Here is an 18,919-nt window from a genome sequence, read left to right on the forward strand (position 1 = left end):
CTACACATATAGTAAACATACATGTCGATTACGTACTCAGTATTCTCTGCCCCACCAACATCACAAGCTTTGCTCTGGAAACAAACGTGCGAATGTAACAACAATTGATGGATGAAAGGAGAATAACATGGATAATATTTAAACTGCAAAGCTGAATAACCACAACCACATATACAAGACTAGTTTAATACGTAACCATACTAAGTGTCGTAGATATATGATACACACTTTTCAATCTTTAAAATAAAATTAACTTATGGAGATAAAGTATACATCCATGATTGGGAAACACTATACACAAATATGAAGAATTTGAACTGCGAATAAAAGAACACATCTGGAAGAGTGTGAAAGATCTCGATTTTAACGTAGCTTTAACAATCTTTCAGTCACATCATTGCGATGTTTGCAGTGTGGCAGTTTATAGTGATGTCAAGCGCTGGCGATTCATACTGCAGATATCTAGCACGAAGTCCCACCCGGTCACATTATCCTGACGAAAGGCAGACCAGTCCTATCTTTCACCTATTAATTCTAAGCCCCAACTGAGGTGGCTGTTAGAACCATTTTATTTTTTAAAAGTCCTTTGCATCACTCGACCAGGTTTCGAACCCTCAACCTCCGCATCCGAGACCCACGCTCTAGCTACTGGGACACTGGAGCGGTCCTAGACATCTGGAAAATTTGTCTATTCAGTGTAAACAGTAGCCTAGAGATGAGCCTGAATTGTTTTCGATACGTGAAATCAAACAAACATCATAAAAGTCTGAAACACTGAGCCAGGGTTTCACCCGATAGTTTATCCCGCTGAACACAAACACCACTATAGCAGTGGAAGTAACTATCATCATTCAATCACAAAATCAAATTTATTTTAAAACATTATTTCATTTTCATTTCAAACTGAATGTGACTTTAATTCACCAAAATCAGTGTCAAACTGGATTGTCTCCCATCCAGAAAACAATCATATTTTGTCACTACACTTTCACCCAATAGCTAATCATTCAAGGATGTAAATTACTGCAGTGCTCAGAACGAATTCTTAATATCCAAGGAATTTAAGACATACCAGAGGAACTCAATGGTGTGCTGTAAAAGATATGGGAGCTCAGTCTTTGTAATTGCTGCAACATCAATGTTAGCAAAACATGCTATAAAAGGTACTGATACTATTATACATACTCAAACAGATACATGCTCTCTATCCTGGAGCCAAGAGGAACTAAGTTGCAACGGTCAAGTGCTTAAAATGTACTGCAATTTAATGCACAAGCAGGTAGTCATGCTCACTGCTACCAGGAAAAAAACCGCATCAGCAAACTTTGTGTTTATATCAACAACAAAGTCACATTCATCTCATATTTTAGTTATACATTTTGAATGAATCTGCTCGGGATAATAAAATGCATATAAATGCAGATGGTACTGAAGATAAGAAAATAAAAGCTAAGGATGACAAGCATACATGGTTCATGTAACTATCTTTATTACAGTACAAAATCTGCATATAATATAAAGATATGGTTGATAGCATGTAGTCCGAAACCAAAGGAAAAATCGTAAACATACGAAATTCGGGAACGGTCTTTAAAAATAGAAAAGAATCGAAACAATATGTATAAGATAGAATTTTGTAATTCAAATTTATTATATAGGTTTGTCAGTTCCTATGCAAAACTGCTGAAAGAACAAAGCACAAAACAAGTACAAACAGTTTGCAACTAAATGGCAATGGTGTCTGATATTCAAAATCGAACGCAAGGCCTTTCCCCTGTTGTCAACAGCTGCCATACCGGAATAAGGTGAACATCAAGCCTGACCGTGATAGAGCAGGATTCAAAAACAGTCCTGCCCTATAAATGCGCAGATATAAAAACATATCATCATTCCTTACCGACTTGTAACACTTCTAATAATTAGAGAAAGGAATACCTGCTGTTGTTGGAGCAAGAGTTGTTGTTGGTGCTGCAGTAGTGGTAGTTGGCGCAACTGTTGTCGTTGCAGCTATGGTAATCGTTGGTCCTGTAGTAGTTGATTGTGGTCCAGTAGTTGTTGACACTTGTTTAGTGGTAGTTGCAGCAAGTGTTATTCCTGTAGTAGTGGTTGGTGCTATTGTGGTTGTCTGTACGTATGTAGCTGTTGTTGGTGCAGCTGTTGTAGTTCCTGCTGTCGTAGTCGTTGCTATTGTGGTAGTTCTTGGTACTGTAGTAGTGATTGGTGCTACTGTGGTTGTCAGTACTTGTGGAGTGCTGATTGGTGCTGCAGTAATTTTATATTTGAACTCTTACTTTTCATCAAGTCAGAAGCATGCACAACAACTTACAAGTACAATTTAAGATTACAAAGAAAACATATAATAACTCACTGTCACTCTTTATACCCTTTAGGTGTTGTACGACACATATAGTAAACAAACATGACAATGAAGTGATCATTCTTCCCAGCTCGACCAATATCTGCCTTCGTAGAAACAAGGATCTGTCAAACATTTCATACGCTGCAGTTCCTGTTTTTCGGGTAATCAGGACATTGATAGGCAGCACGACCTTAGCTCCGGAGACAAATGTATGATTGATCGATGATTGAAGGTAGAACAACATGGACATTATTAGCAATGTAAAACTGACTAGCAGCAATCACGGCTACATGACTAATGTAATTCGTATGCATAATGAGTACCGTAGAGATCTGATAAACACTTTTTAAATTTTAACCTAAAACTAACACATGATAAAAAAAGCACGTTCATGAATGGCAATATTATATAGTAGTAAAATATGCAAAATTTGAACTGTGACTTAAGAGAGCTGATCTGGAAGACTAGTCCATTATGTGTATACAGTTTCGACATAGATTAATTTGAACGGTAGTTGATATGTAAACTAAATAAATATGATTAAAATCTGAGAAACTGAGACAGGGCTTCTGCTGATAGTTATAACGGCAGAAGACATGTACAAATGACAATTCAAGTAATCATTAACTTTAAATGGCAAAATAATTTTATTTCAATACATAATTTCATTTTCATTTTATGCTGCAGTCTGCAAATAGTGGCAATACAATTCAAATAACTGTTAATATTCAACAACAAAATCATATTTAATTTCAGAACATAATTTGATTTTCATTTCAAACTAAACGTAACCTTAAATCACAAAAATCAAAGCCAAATTGAAATGTCCCCTAACGAGTCAACTATTTTTTATACTTTCGCCCAGTGACTCATTTTCTTCGAATAAATCTGATAGGACAGTGAAGTGCATATAAATGAACTTGGTATTGAACATAAGGTTAGAAAAGGTAATAATAATAACGGCATATTTAGTAAAGTTAACGATATTTATTCTACTAGAAAATTAACATATAATATAAAGGAATGATTGTCAGCATGTTTTCTGAAATCAAGATACAAAGTTAGAACTATCATTTGTTATGCATATGTTGCAGACATTCTCAAGAAGGCAATCGGGGCTGGCTTTTTACCATAAATATCACGATGAGGGGAAACACAGAAAGAAATCTTTGCAAAGAAGGAGGATATAATTAACTCTGGATTCATGACAACATTAGAAATGTCGTAATCAGTGAAAGAAATGATTAGATTACTATTCAGAATCAGGCTGAATTTTGTCTAAAATTATGTTTATGTGACCACTTATTAATTTGTGTAACGAAACGAGTTTAAATGTCATATTTAGGACATAACTATCCACATTCATGTAGAATGCAACACCTTTTTCTGATGAAACGATTGTTCTTGATCTTAGATCTGTTTCAGTAGATACAATCGATCCAATTAAAGGTAGGGATACAAAAGACCTTTAAGATTACGAAGAAAACAAAACTATGACAAAATACGCTGAGAACACTTATTAACAACTCAAGTAAACTGCATATCACATATCTGCTAGGGACTGGTAATACAAACATGTTAACGTATATAACATATTCAATCATCCCTGCAAAACTGCTAACATTTAACGGATATAAACAGTATATACAACACTACATAGGTCATCAGAAAACTCCAATGAATGCAGTCGATACTTTGCGAATGTCCAATACAGTTGAGAGAGAAATGCCTACGATCCAAACCTTGCCTTGCTTAGTAACATCAGCACAAAGATTACGTATATAAACATAGAAACGACACTGTAATGATACAATATTATATTCCCCAAAGGTCAGTTGTCTTCTGCATACCTTCCTGCTAAGCACTGCTATATAAAAATCAATGCATTTAATTCGTCTTCATATTCTTCTTCTTCTTCACATTATTTATTATTATTATTATTAGTAGCAGTAGTCGTAGTAGTAGTAGTATTCTTAATACAATGATTATTATAATTATCAGTCTTATTATTTTTGAGTTTTTTTAATGGTGCAATAATGGTGGACTAGTTGATGATCTTGTTATATATTTTATTATTAATCATCAGGATACGGATATAAGATTGAAAACATTTAAAAACGTTTGTATATCGTTCGATTTGTATAGCTTCTTGTTCAATAAGGACGTACTAAACTAGCACACTAATTAAAGTGACACTTATAAACCAGCATTGAGATGTTGATGATTTTGCATTCAATTCAAGCAATCAACATTAAAAGCATCGGAATTCTACTTATCCCAGCGGTAGTGGTGGTAGTTGCAAATATAACCAAAACCCAACTCAAATGACCATTTGCTTACTTGACATGGATATTGTACATAAGGTACCATTAATAATACAAAGCAACTGGTTTGTTAATATTTTCTATGCCCATAAAATAAATGAAAATCTCGCTGTAAATTATTACATCTTAGACGTATCAAGTCCATATAATTGAACAAATGCCTTCACGTATTTACTTAAGAGCTTACATCGGTCCCTCAAACATATTGACATCTTAATCATAGTTACCAGCAAACTTCAAATGACACTCACAAGTGGCGATGTCTCAATTCGATCAAACCGCTAACTTCACAATACACTTATAAGGACTAGCAGCACAATCGCAATTACCTGCTAAATACATATTAAACATACAAATGATGACGCCCAAACTCATAAAGAATATATATGGATCTGATGAAACTTTTATTTAATTCACTGATAGAGATTGTCCATATGGCAATCCTTTTCACATTAGAAGTTACTGGAATGTCAAGCACAGTTATGACACTAATATCTGAACTGTCTTGACTGTAATTGGAACAGGGCAAACAAGATAATGTATGACTCGGAAGATAATGTGTTTACCTTGAAAACATCCACGAATGGAGACATCTATCTCAATGGGGATAATGACATCCAAGGACACAGCACGCAGTATCAGCTTTTGGACGTATTCATTCAAATACACAACAAATGTATTGCCATTTACCTTCTCTGTTGACTACAGAAAAGAAAGGAAAAAGTCAAAAAATAGGCTAGCAGAAGTGGACAGATAGACATGTCATGTATTTATGGATATAAGTAATATAAACTGCTCATGTGTATGCAACATTTTATTATCAAATATGCCAAACTGAACATTTTAAAAACACAAGGAATACGTGTATCCTTCTCTTGATACTTGTGAAATTCAAATCTTGAATTTCAGCAACTAATAATTCCAGAATAGAAATTGTTTGTCTTCTCAATGATACCTTCAGAATGCGTCATGCAAACATATTTAGAACAGCACTAGTTATTGTAAAATCTCTTTATATATATATATGTTTTATTATCTGACACAACACTACAGACAAACATCAAGAACTTCAAGCTCTTTTCAGGACACACAATAGTTTATAAACCTCAAGGTATCTGTTAGGATAAACAAGCACAGATAAACCTCAATATCTGTTCTAGGAAGCAAGAATGAAAAAAATCACATTAATTGTTAAATATATGCTCTACAACTTCAACGGAACACATGAAAATCCAATATTTTTCACGCCCAACATTTTATTCGTTGATTTAAATACCTTCCATATTTGTAAATGTCATCATTTTAATACTTCTATGAACAGTCTAAATGTATTTTCATTTAAGGAATATTCAGGTAAAATACTTACGTCTTGATTGATGCTGGAGTAAGATATACCATTCGCTTTCTCATACTGTATTTCAATAGAGAATATGTTATTTATGTAATCAGTGATATTCATCATTTCAATAAAAACTGGTCCATTTTGATTCCTTGTTAGATCGAACACAATTGCACGGTTATCAGAGGTAATGAAATGCTCGTTGTCATCTACTCTAAGTTTATCTTTCTCTGAATTCGGAAGGTCTGGCTCTCCCTGCACATGTATCCATTCAGAAGGTAAAAGATTAAACTGATTCATCCCCTCCCTGATATAACATGGACTTGAAGTTGGGGTTCCACCTGTACTAGTTGTAACCTGACTCGTGAATTCTGTAAACAAAAGGATTATCAGAAAAGAATAGACAACTCTTTGAACATAACATTACAAAGCTGTAGCAACCTATATTAGGAAGAATACATTTATTTTTACACAATGACTTAGATTGTGCCATGGTGACTTCACCATTAAATACATGTGACAGTAAGCTTTGGAGATTGTGTAAAAATATCACTCAATTTCAAAAATGTATACAATTTGATTTATTATACAGACACGTGGGATTTTGTCATCAGATTTATCCTTGCTATCTGGAATATATTCAATACTGAACCATTCGTATGAGACAAGCAAAAGTAATTAGCCTAGCTATATACTAAATGCCTTAAGTGCCTCATTTAGGACTAATTCAGAAACATAGTCTGATACCCAGTAGCCTCATTAAACTTGGGTATGCAATCATGGAGACAGTGCAGACCAGCGTCTAGTAAACAATTCATATACTATGTATCAAGCAATCCTTTTTTTGAAATCTACGTGAATACAAATTATAAACTCTGGGATATTTCCCTTGTTTGAATAGAGTATGTCATAATTTTTATATTGGCTAATAAAATAAAGTTTTGTATTTTTCTTAATAAAATATTACTGTAACGAGGTAGGAACACTTGGTTTTTATATTTCCGTAGTATAATTACCTACAAAACATTTACTTATTTGCATTTGCATTAGTCCTAAATCATGTCATTTTTAAAACTCACATTTCATCTCAGTCAAAAGATAACACTAGAATACTAGCTAAATACATTAGCTTCCGTAAGTGTTAGAGACAACCTAATAGCATCACTGTTATATTTTTACTACGCTCCTTGATAACTGTATTTGTAGATGTATCAATAAGTATCAACACACATCTTCTACAAGTGAATTATGAGCACATTTATCACACAATAGTCTTAATCATAAGCTATCCTAAAAACGGAATAAACTACTAAATATTGTATTTATGTAATCGGTTTATTTTAAATCCAAGGCAAATGTTATTTAATTAATGATTGAGAACTCAATATTTGAAAAATCAATATTTTTTAGAAACATAAGAGTAACACAGTGGCTTTCTCTAATGAGATAAAACGCATACCATGGTTTGAGCACTGATATAGTGTTATTAAAGAGATGTGTTTATATGGGTAGAATCACCTTTAGGTTTTATTAGGGATGGTTCACCAAAGAAACTCATACACTATTAATACTAAGCTGAAATGGCGAAATGCCCATAAAATGAAATTTCTCAATACTAAAACCAGAGTCTAACGAAAATCACTGGAAATATATTATATTTCCAGTCTAAACCCAAATCGCCTTCCAACTATATTATATTTCTTCTAAAAGCCAAGCCCTAATTGCAACGTTCTTGCACCTCTGCTATGAAACAAAAATATCCCTTGAAAGTATGTTATATGTCTCTTGTAGCACCAAATTCCGAATCTTAAAACCCTATTGTACTTTTGTTTCGAAACCAGAATTACATGGAAACTATTCTTTTTCCAAACTGAATCCAATATCGCCTTCATATCCTATTAACAGATTATATTTCTCATCTAAGAGCAAACTCGTCTTAAAACCGTATTATGTAAAGTTAAAAATCCATGGATTTGTAGTATATATCTGAGTTCTAAATTCAAAATCTAAAACCTCGACTATTTTTCATGTCAAAATACCATTAAAGGTTGCATTATATTTCAAGTCTAAAATCAATATTATCTTGAAATTATATTCTCTCTCTATGTTCTCCTACCAAATTTCGCTACAAACTGTAATTATAAAATGGACCACCATTGATATCACATTATATTTTATCTTAAAACCATCTTCCCAACACCCGCAGGTACAAATACATTGCAAACCAAAAAAAATTGTATAGAATGTCGATTTTGCAAACTAACACCAAAGTAAACTTCATGATTACAGAGCAATGTGTCAGTCAAGGGCCTTATGCACGTAAAGTAATTAAACCGCAACAAATAAGAACATAAATCTATATTTAAAATATTATTATCACTAATACTTCTTCTAATATATTTCTACATATTGTTCCACTCCTGTTACGTGATTTTAATTACATTTTGTAATTTGTATTCATGGTTGTCAATTGTACATAATTATTTTAATTAGATCATGCATACACAAACGTTACCAGAGCCTGTTACGAGAGTACAAATGACACAGAATCAACGAATATATTATTAGATATGTGTTTTGAAGTATTATTAGTAATCTTAATAACATGAATACTGGCATCTATGTATTAATTTCTCATTGGCTGATGGGTGTTTCAACTGTTCTAGAAGCTTCATTCACCTCCAATTCCTTGAGATTGGTAACATGAATATGGGAATTATCGAGACAAAATTGGTAGTATGATCTATCCCGTGGAGTCTATTGTTAAATATGGTCGCAATAGAATGTGTATCTAATGAGGAATAAATGACAATGATCACTGCTATTTCAACCCCAACATAACCTGTAATATAAACTTCTCAAAATGCATCAACTATTGACACATTGTCAGACACCCAATCGGCTCAGTAAAAAGTGAAAGAGATGCAAAGTAAGACTGGCTGACGGGAAGGCATTCTTACGTTCAACAAGATCTTCAACCATCTCAGAGATAGACGTTTCGCATTAATAAATCTTTTCAATATTGCAAATGTTAGAGTTCAAAAACCCATTTTAAGCAAAACGCATCGGAATGATTTGTGTCCAAAGAGAGAAACAAGTGGGTGTTGTGTTTCATTTCTTCCAATCAATCTTCTTCCTTATCTAAGTGGAATGTTTAAATTTATCGAAGACTTAATTACGGGTCAATAGAGTCATCAAATAAGTCAATAAAACATTGATAATATTATTGTTAACTGATAATTATTATCATTTCATTAAAAGTAATAAGAATCTGAATTCAACTTTATCGTTAAATGAAAAGGGACAATCTAAAGAGATAACTAAGAGGATTTGAATGTGCTGCCCTTACAAGCAAAAGGGAGGCAAGAAAAACATATTATCATTCCACACATAATTTTTTTAAAAAACTAAAACAATGAGAAGAAGAAATACCTGTAGTTGATGGGGCACGAGTTGGTGTTGGTGCTGCAGTAGTGGTAGTTGGTGCAACTGTTGCCGTTGCAGCTGTAGTAATCGTTGGTATTGTGGTAAATGATGGTGCTCCTGTAGTTGCAGGCACTCCTGTAGTTGTAGTTGAAGCAAGTGTTGTTCCTGCAGTAGTGGGTGGTGCTGCTGTAGTCGATGCGATTGTGCTAATGCTTCGTGCTGTAGTAGTCGTTCGTGCTACTGTGGTTGTCAGTGCTTGTGCAGTGCTGGTTGGTCCTTCAGTAATTGTATATATTTAACTCTTTGTTTTCATCAAGACAGAAACATACAACAGCTTAAGACAAGTAAACCTTTAGATTACAAAGAAGCCAAGTAAGAACACACTGACGCTATATTAACCTCGTATCAGTTGTAGTACACATATAGTAAACATACATGTCGATTACGTACTCATTATTCTCTGCCCCAACAACATCACAAGCTTTGCTCTGGAAACAAGCGTGCGAATGTAACAACAATTGATGGATGAAAGGAGAATACCATGATTAATATTTAAACTGCAAAGCTTAATAGCTCAACCACATATACAATACTTTAGAGTGATGTCAAGCGCTGGCGATTCATACTGCAGATATCTAGCACGAAGTCCCACCCGGTCACATTATCCTGACGAAAAGCAGACCAGTCCTATCACTGACCTATTAATTCTAAGCCCAACTAAGGAGGCTGTTAGAACCATTTTATTTTTTAAAAGTCCTTTGCTTCAATCGGCCGGGGTTCGAACCCTCGACCTCCCGCATGCGAGACCCACAATCCAGCTACTGGGACACTGGAGCGGTCCTAGACATCTGGAAGATTTGTCTATTCAGTGTAAACAGTAGCCTAGAGATGAGCCTGAATTGTTTTCGATACGTGAAATCAAACAAATATCATAAAAGTCTCAAACACTGAGTCAGGGTTTCACCTGATTGTTTATTCCGCAGAACACGAACACCACTACTGCAGTGGAAGTAACTATTTACATTGAATCACAAAATCAAATTTATTTTAAAACATTATTTCATTTTTATTTCAAACTGAATGTGACTTTAATTCACCAAAATCAGTGTCAAATTGGATTGTCTCCCATCCAGAAAACAATCATATTTTGTCACTACACTTTCACCCAATAGCTATCATTCAAGGATGTAAATTACTGCAGTGCCCAGGACGAATTCTTAATATTCAAGGAATTTAAGACATACCAGAGGAATTCAATGGTGTGCTGTAAAAGATATGGGAGCTCAGTTCTTTGTAATTGCTGAAAATCAATGTTAGCAAAAATACAACAAAAGGTACTGATACTATTATACATACTCAAACAGATACATGCTCTCTATCCTGGAGCCAAGAGGAACTAAGTTGCAACAGTCAAGTGCTTAAAATGTACTGCAATTTAATGCACAAGCAGGTAGTCATGCTCACTGCTACCAGGAACAAAACAGCGTCAGCAAACTTTGTCTTTATATCAACAACAAAGTCACATTCAACTCACATTTTAGTTACACATTTTGAATTAATCTGCTCGGGATAATAAAATGCATATAAATGCAGATGGTACTGAAGATAAGAAAATAAAAGCTATGGATGACAGAAGCATACTTGGTTCATGTAATTATCTTTATTAGAGTACAAAATGTGCATATAATATAAAGATATGGTTGACAGCATGTAGTCCGAAACCAAAGGAAAAATCGTAAACATGCTAAATTTGGGAACGTCTTTGAAAATAGAAAAGAATCGAAACAATATGTATGAGATAGAATTTTGTAATTCAAATTTATTATATACGCTTGTCAGTTCCTATGAAACACTGCTGAAAGAACAAAGCACAAAACAAGCACAAACAGTTTGCAACTAAATGGCAATGGTGTCTGATATTCAAAATCGAACATAAGGCCTTTCACCTGTTGTCAACAGTTGCCATACTGGAATAAGTTGAACATCAAAAACAGTCCTGCCCTACAAATGCATAGATATAAAAACATACAATCATTCCTTACCGACTTGTAACACCTCTAATAATTAGAGAAAGGAATACCTGCTGTTGTTGGAGCAAGAGTTGTTGTTGGTGCTGCAGTAGTGGTAGTTGGCGCAACTGTTGTCGTTGCAGCTATGGTAATCGTTGGTCCTGTAGTAGTTGATTGTGGTCCAGTAGTTGTCGACACTTGTTTAGTGGTAGTTTCAGCTAGTGTTAATCCTGTAGTAGTGGTTGGTGCTACTGTGGTTGTCTGTACGTATGTAGCTGTTGTTGGTGCAGCTGTTGTAGTTTCTGCTGACGTTGTCGTTGCTATTGTGGTAGTTATTGGTACTGTAGTAGTGATTGGTGCTACTGTGGTGGTCAGTACTTGTGGAGTGCTGATTGGTGCTGCAGTAATTGTATATTTTAACCCTTCGTTTTCATCAAGTCAGAAGCATTCACATCAACTTACAAGTACAACTTAACATTACAAAGAAGACATATAAGAACACACTGTCCCTCTCTGTACCGTTTAGGTGTTATATTGCACATATAGCAAACAAACATGACAATGAAGTGATTGTTATTGCGTGCCCCAAAAATAAATGCCTTCGTAGAAACAAGGATCTGTTAAAGATTTCATTTGCTGAAGTTCCTATTTTTCGGGTACTCAAGAAACTGATAGGCAACATGAGCTTAGTTCTGGAGACAAATGTGTGAGTTATCGATGTTTGAAGGTAGAATACCATGGAACATATTAAAAATGTAAAACTGAATCGCCGCAATCACATCTAGAAGACTAATGTAACAATTTACATAAAATTAAACGTACATGGATTTGTGATATATATATATATATATATATATATATATATATATATATATATATATATATATCCGAGTTCTAAATTCGAGTTCTAAATTCAAAATCCTCTAAAATATACTGTTTTCAAAATTGGAATTTAAAGACTCTTCTGAATTATTTGTGTCCAAAAAGAAAAACTTGTGGGCGTTTTGCTTCATTTCTCCCAAGGAACCCTTAACCATAACTGGACCAAATGTTTTAATCTTTCGATCACGAAATTACAATACAATTCAGTCAGCAAATAAGTTTTTAAATCATCTATACGACTATTCCTAACTTAAAATTATATTAATATGATTTTAAACAATACTAATCTGAATTCAACTTTATCGTTAAATGAAAAGGTAAAATAGTCTCTAAAGAGGTAGCAGGTTGTGTCTTTGCATAAATTATAATTTAATTATGTTATATACAAGTCAGTTTAAAATCAAAATTTCAAGACTAAATATATAAAATATTAATTTTTATTAATAAATTTTAGTTTTTATGCAGGCCGACATATGAGCTGAATAGTAGACAGGTAGACTAATTTAGCCAGCGGTCAGTTAAAAATGAGAATGCTTTAGATATTATAATGAAGACAGTCCATTTGTTGGCAACACGTGTCATCTTTGGAAAAGGTGAACTTGACACCTAACACAGAAAATAAGAGGAAGATCATATAGCGCTGCCCATACAAAAATAGGGACGAAATAAAAAACATGTGATCATTCCTTTATGAGTTTCAAAAACTGTAACAATAAGAAGAAGTAATGCATGTAGCTGTTGGAGCAAGAGATGTCGTTGGTACTACAGTAATTGGTGCAGATGTTGCTCTTGCTGTTGTGGTAGTCTTTTCTTTTGTGGTAGTAGATGGTGCAGCCGTAATTATCGGCACTGCAGTAGTGGTTATTGGTATATATGTAGTTGTTGGTGGTGTACCTGTTGTTGCTGCTGCTGTGGTAGTCGTTGGTATTCTGGTAGGTCTTGGTTGTGTAGTAGTTGTTGATGATGTTATGGTTGTCTGTAATTGTGTAGTTTTGGTTGTAGCTGCAACAATCGTTTACTTTTAACTCTTCGTTTGTGTTAGATCAGACGCATGTAAAACAACTTACCACAAGCAATTTTTCAAAGGGAAAAGAAGTAAATTAAGAAAACACTGTTCCTTTCTGCACCCATTGTGTTCTGTTAGGCATATAGTAAAAATACATGACAAAGGAGTCATTATTATTTCCTGCCCAATCAAAATATGCCTTAGCAGACAGAAGGAGCTTTCGAAGGCTTCATATGTAGTCGTTCATATTCTCCAGTTAAACAGAGAATTGATAATCATCACAAGTTTTGCTCTGGAAACAAATGTTGTGAATAACAGATGGATGAAATGGGGAAAGCCATAGAAAATATTTGAACAAAAAGCTAAAAAGCCACAAATACATCAACAAGACTAGTCTGAAATGTAATATAATAGGTTTCATAAAGATATCATACGCATATTTCAAATTTTAATGTAAACAAACAGATGGAGAAAATGAATACAATTATTAATGGGCAACATGCACGTCGTGATTAAAAAAGCACATCTGGATAATAGTATAAAATGTTTATAATGTTTCTTAGGGACTAACTTGAATGGTTCTAGATTTAAAATGAAACAAACATAATGTAATAAATATTATGTTTCGCTTGATTCACATTCTCGTCTAAAATATATGCATGCATAATTGTCACGCTTCATGTTACAATGTCATATTTGAATTTTCAGGTTACAAGCTTATATATTCAGAATAATATTTGGCATTGAGATTGAAAGTATATCCTTCATGTCTACGACCTTGACACCATCTAAATTAAAGTTTGAAGGACGGATTGAGAATCATATCCTGAGTAGAAAGTATAAATTGGTATGAAATAACATGCTAATTCCCTGCAATAATAGTAGAGGTACTACCTGGTGTTGGTTCTGTGTAAGTAAATGTTCCAGGTGAAGATGTTGTTGGAGGTTGTTGAGGTGTCTCAGTTACGATTGTGCCTGGCTGCGTGACTGCAAGATATCGAAAATGAAGCAATAAGGCATGTATGCAACTATCCGTTCATGAATCCGTTATCATTTACAGTCCAACTTTCAAATCGACAAGGGAACATTCCTTTCCAATGGCATCTATTCTCGGTACAACCTATTCTAATTGTGGAAGTACACAGAACATCCTCACAGCCAAAACCACAAAAAGGGTTTTCAATCCCATTTCACTGATTCCAAAATACATAGTTATCACCGTATGGTTTGATACATTTCAGGACTGCTGTCATGTGATACATGTCGTGTGCTTTTCCAGTACTCTGTCTACATGTTCATCACTCTCACAACCTAATGGGTGTAACGTAAGTGACATTATAGTATTCCCCCATCTGATACCCACTTGAATGGGTGCAACGTCGGCAACATTGTATATTGCATCATTTGAAATCTATTTGAATGGATTTAAAGTCAGTAACATCGTATATTCTCCCATTTGATACGTTTTTCCTAGAGCATTTTATTTTTGGCTCCTATCATAGCGTTTCTTGTCAGGAAATCAACATCAAATGCACACTAATATTACTGAGATTGAAATGAACACATCAAACATGCCAATAAGTGTGCATTATGACCTTGGTTCATTGTCGTGATCATTTTTATATTCAGCGAAAATCATAATTATGCTGAAATAACAAACGAAAAGAAATGCCATGTACTAACAATGCTTATATGATATATGTTTCCTTTTCAAGATTATTATACAGGAGAATATGTACATATTCTAGTCATGGACAAAAGAGTTCCCAAATTTATGAAACAGAATTTACGGCAATAAATAGGTCATCAGAAATCTCGAATGAATACAATCAATACTTTGCAAATATCTCTGCAAAGTTAAGACAGTAATGGGTACTATCCAAACGATAAGATGCTTAGTAACATCAGCACAAAAATGTAATAGATACATTTAACAACAACACCGATATCAATTTTATATTCCCGTAGGTCAGTAGTCTTCTGCGTACCTTCTTCCAGAGCACTGCTACATCAAAGTCAATGCGTACGATTGTTATCATTATTATCAATAGTAGTAGTAGTAGTGTATGATCTCTTGAAATAGTGTTATAACGATTACATTCTTGATGATCTTGTTTTCCTTTTCTAATATTCTTCTGGAATGGGACATACGATATAAGACTAAAAAAAAGGTGTGTTTCATTTTTATATAACAGCTTGTTGACCAAGCACATAATTAGCTATCTCAGTAATAATGAGACATTTAACAATCAAACATTGGTTGGTCGAAGATTTTGCATTCAATTCAAGTCAGCAATATAAACAATAAAGAGTATTCTATCTCACATATTGTAAATAAAGTGATCAAGAATATTTAACATATATCCAAATACACATCGAAAATGATAAACGTTATATATATATATATATATATATATATATATATATATATATATATATATATATATATATATATAGATAGATAGATAGATAGATAGATAAGATTAGCGAATCATTTCATAGAAAAAGATGTAGTTGGATATATATATATATATATATATATATATATATATATATATATAGAGAGAGAGAGAGAGAGAGAGAGAGAGAGAGAGAGAGAGAGAGAGAGAGAGATAAGATTAGTGAATCATTTCATAGAAAAAGATGTAGTTGAATATTTGTCACATTTTGAATCATTGCAGAAATATTAAAATGGTCATGAGAGCACTGGATCTTGTTATGAAGGAGTGTACTTATTGGCATTTCTTGTGAAGTTGATACATCACTGTCAGTAGAAGCAAGCACCGGTTATGGTTTGGTCAAGGAATGTATCTTAAAGGATTATCATTTGGTACCTGAGGCATAACGACAGAGGATTCGGAATTGCAAACAGTCAAATCCATATCGAGTTTTCCAAGGAAAAAGAACAACTATTCGAAAGGTGGTGTGCATCAAAGGAAATTAATAACAATTATGACTAATTTAGACATTGAACACCAGATAGATAATTAAGAAAATGTTGCACGCACAATTGACAAATAAACTTTGGCTCACAAACGTTCAGCAGCTGGCAAGAAAGACGACAACTCGGCCTCAAGCAAATACGGACATATTTCAATCTGGTACGATTGATATGAAGTCAACGTTTGATAAAAGTGATCACAAAATCATTATTCCTTCCTGTGTGCGCTTATTGCAAGAAAAAAGGCACTTAAGTTCTAATTTCCTTAAGTAAAAAACAAGCAACGTCATCACGACAGAGCAGTTACATGTGCTCTTATTTCTCATAGGCAAGGTCATGTATTGAACAAAGTTCATCGATGGGGTCAAACAAATCCTTTTCTGATTCTATTGTGGCTACATCAAAGGTTCAATATCACTTGTTAGTGTTTCTACCAATTATATCCTTATAACAATATTAAAGGACAAAGGAGCTTCTCAAAGTCTTTTATTATCAAGCATTTTGCCTTTGTCTGACAAGTCTTCTTCTGAAAGTGTTCTTGTTCAGGGAGTAGAGTGCGATTTTATTTAAATTATCCTCCGTAATGTTGATTTTATATCATACTTAGTTTCAGAGCCAGAGCAAATTGGTGCTGCGAACTAATTTGCCCATTAAGAGTTTCTTTTATCAATAATGAATGACCTACCTGGAGATAAGCTTGTTGCTAATCTTTGTTCAGATTGTGACACATATGACATATTGAGGAATATGATCAAGTTAAGCCTGTAGATGCTACGATTATAGTTTAACAGCAAAAGGCAAAAGATGCAATTGTTTGTATGGCTGGATATCATTGGAATATTCTTCATTTTTTTCTCCATAACTGCTGAGCCCCTGACCTATTTGTTAAGCGAAAAAGCCATATATTGTTGGTCAGACAATTGACAGCAAGCGTTCGATAAATTAAAGGTCATGCTTAAACGTGCACCAGTTCATTGCAGTCCAGATTTCGAACAATGGTTTAAGATACATGTTGACGCAATTTATGTATGAATTGGCGGTATATTAATTCAAAACTATAAAATGTTGCGGATGATCAAGTATGCAACTTCTCTAAAAATTTAAATAACCAAAAGAGAACTTTTTACGTTATATAGAAGGTGTGTCTGGCTTTCATTGTGGCTTTGTGAAAGGTTTATTGATTCTGCTCCAACTCCCATGATTCCAATAAGTGATCACAACACACTTACATTCATCAACATAATGGAAAAATAAACATCCAAGATTTCTGAGATGGAGTTTCATATTTCAAGAACACAACATCTACATTGGACACATCAATCGATTAGGAAATTTAATCACAAATGCGCTTTCAACTTTAATTGTTTCTAATATTGCTTTTTGTATATATTTTGGAATTTTTGGAACACTATATGACAAGTGAATATGGTCATGAAATAATTATTTGAATAATATATATGAATGTTGTTTCTCATATATGTTTTTTAACAGCATTTCAAGTCGTCTTTAAGTTATATGGAAAAGAAAATGAGTATTAAAATATATTATACTTGTTCTTGAAAGAGAAAGGTTGAATTATGTGCTACAGAAGACAGCTTCTATTTCAAATAGCTAAGTCCATAGCAACAATACCACAAAAGATCTTAGAGTTTTTTAAATATCGAAAGTTGAACTGATAATGTAAACTAATTGAGTCACCGGCTTGTAGAGAGCGAGAAGTTGCCATAATGGAAAAAGGTGAACATCAAAGATAATCCAGGAAATAAGAGGAATCCAATATAGCCCAACCACTAGAAAGGAAGGGATAAAAGCAATCAATTTCATTCCTTAATTAGTCATAAAAATCTTTAGTTTGAAATCTACGTGAATACAAAATATAAACTCTGGGATATTATTCCCTTGTTTGAGTACAGTATGTCATAATTTTTAAATTTGGCTAATAAAATAAAAAAAATTTTTGTTAATAAAATATTACTGTAACGAGGTAGGAACACTTGGTTTTTATATTTCCGTAGTATAATTACCTAGAAAACATTTAGTTATTTGTATTTGCATTTGTCCTAAATCATGTCATTTTTGAAAATCGCATTTCATCTCAGTCAAAAGATAATACTAGAAGACTAGCTAAATACATTAGCTTCCGTAAGTGTTAGAGATACCCTAATAGCATCACTGTTATATTTTTACTACGCTCCTTGATAACTGTATTTGTAGATGTATCAAGAATTATCAATACATATCTTCAACAAGTAAATTATGAGCACATTTATCACACAATAGTCTTAATGTTAAGCTATTCTAAAAACGGAAAAAACTACTAAAAAATGTATTTATATAATCTGTTTATTTTAAATTCATGGCAAATGCTATTTAATTAATGACTGAGAACTCAATATTTAAAAAAATCAATATTTTGTAGAAACATATGAGCAACACAGTCACTTTATCTAATGAAATAAAACGCATACCATGGTTTGAGCACTGATATAGTGTTATTAAAGATATGTGTTTATATGGGTAGAGTCATCTGTAAGTTTTATTAGGGATGCTTCACCAAAGAAACTCATACATTATTAATACTAAGGTGAAATGGCGAAATGCCTATAAAATAAAATTTTTCAATACTGAAACCA

General features: G+C 33.5%; 1 protein-coding gene across 1 annotated transcript in view; it reads right to left on the bottom strand.

The window, feature by feature from the left end:
• Positions 1-1,912: 1,912 nt before the first annotated feature.
• Positions 1,913-18,919, bottom strand: part of LOC149776724 (uncharacterized) — a 47,390-nt gene continuing 30,383 nt past the window's right edge. The window contains exons 10-14 of the mRNA XM_089941346.1: positions 14,237-14,332; positions 9,455-9,724; positions 6,050-6,393; positions 5,250-5,385; positions 1,913-2,262 (exon numbers count right to left, since the gene is read on the bottom strand). Of these exons, the coding sequence (XP_089797472.1) occupies positions 1,913-2,262; positions 5,250-5,385; positions 6,050-6,393; positions 9,455-9,724; positions 14,237-14,332 (1,196 nt within the window). The remainder of the gene's footprint in view (positions 2,263-5,249; positions 5,386-6,049; positions 6,394-9,454; positions 9,725-14,236; positions 14,333-18,919) is intronic.

Source organism: Sinohyriopsis cumingii, chromosome 18 (assembly GCF_028554795.1).
Source record: "Sinohyriopsis cumingii isolate HCF-2022 chromosome 18, ASM2855479v2, whole genome shotgun sequence".
NCBI lineage: Eukaryota > Metazoa > Mollusca > Bivalvia > Unionida > Unionidae > Sinohyriopsis > Sinohyriopsis cumingii.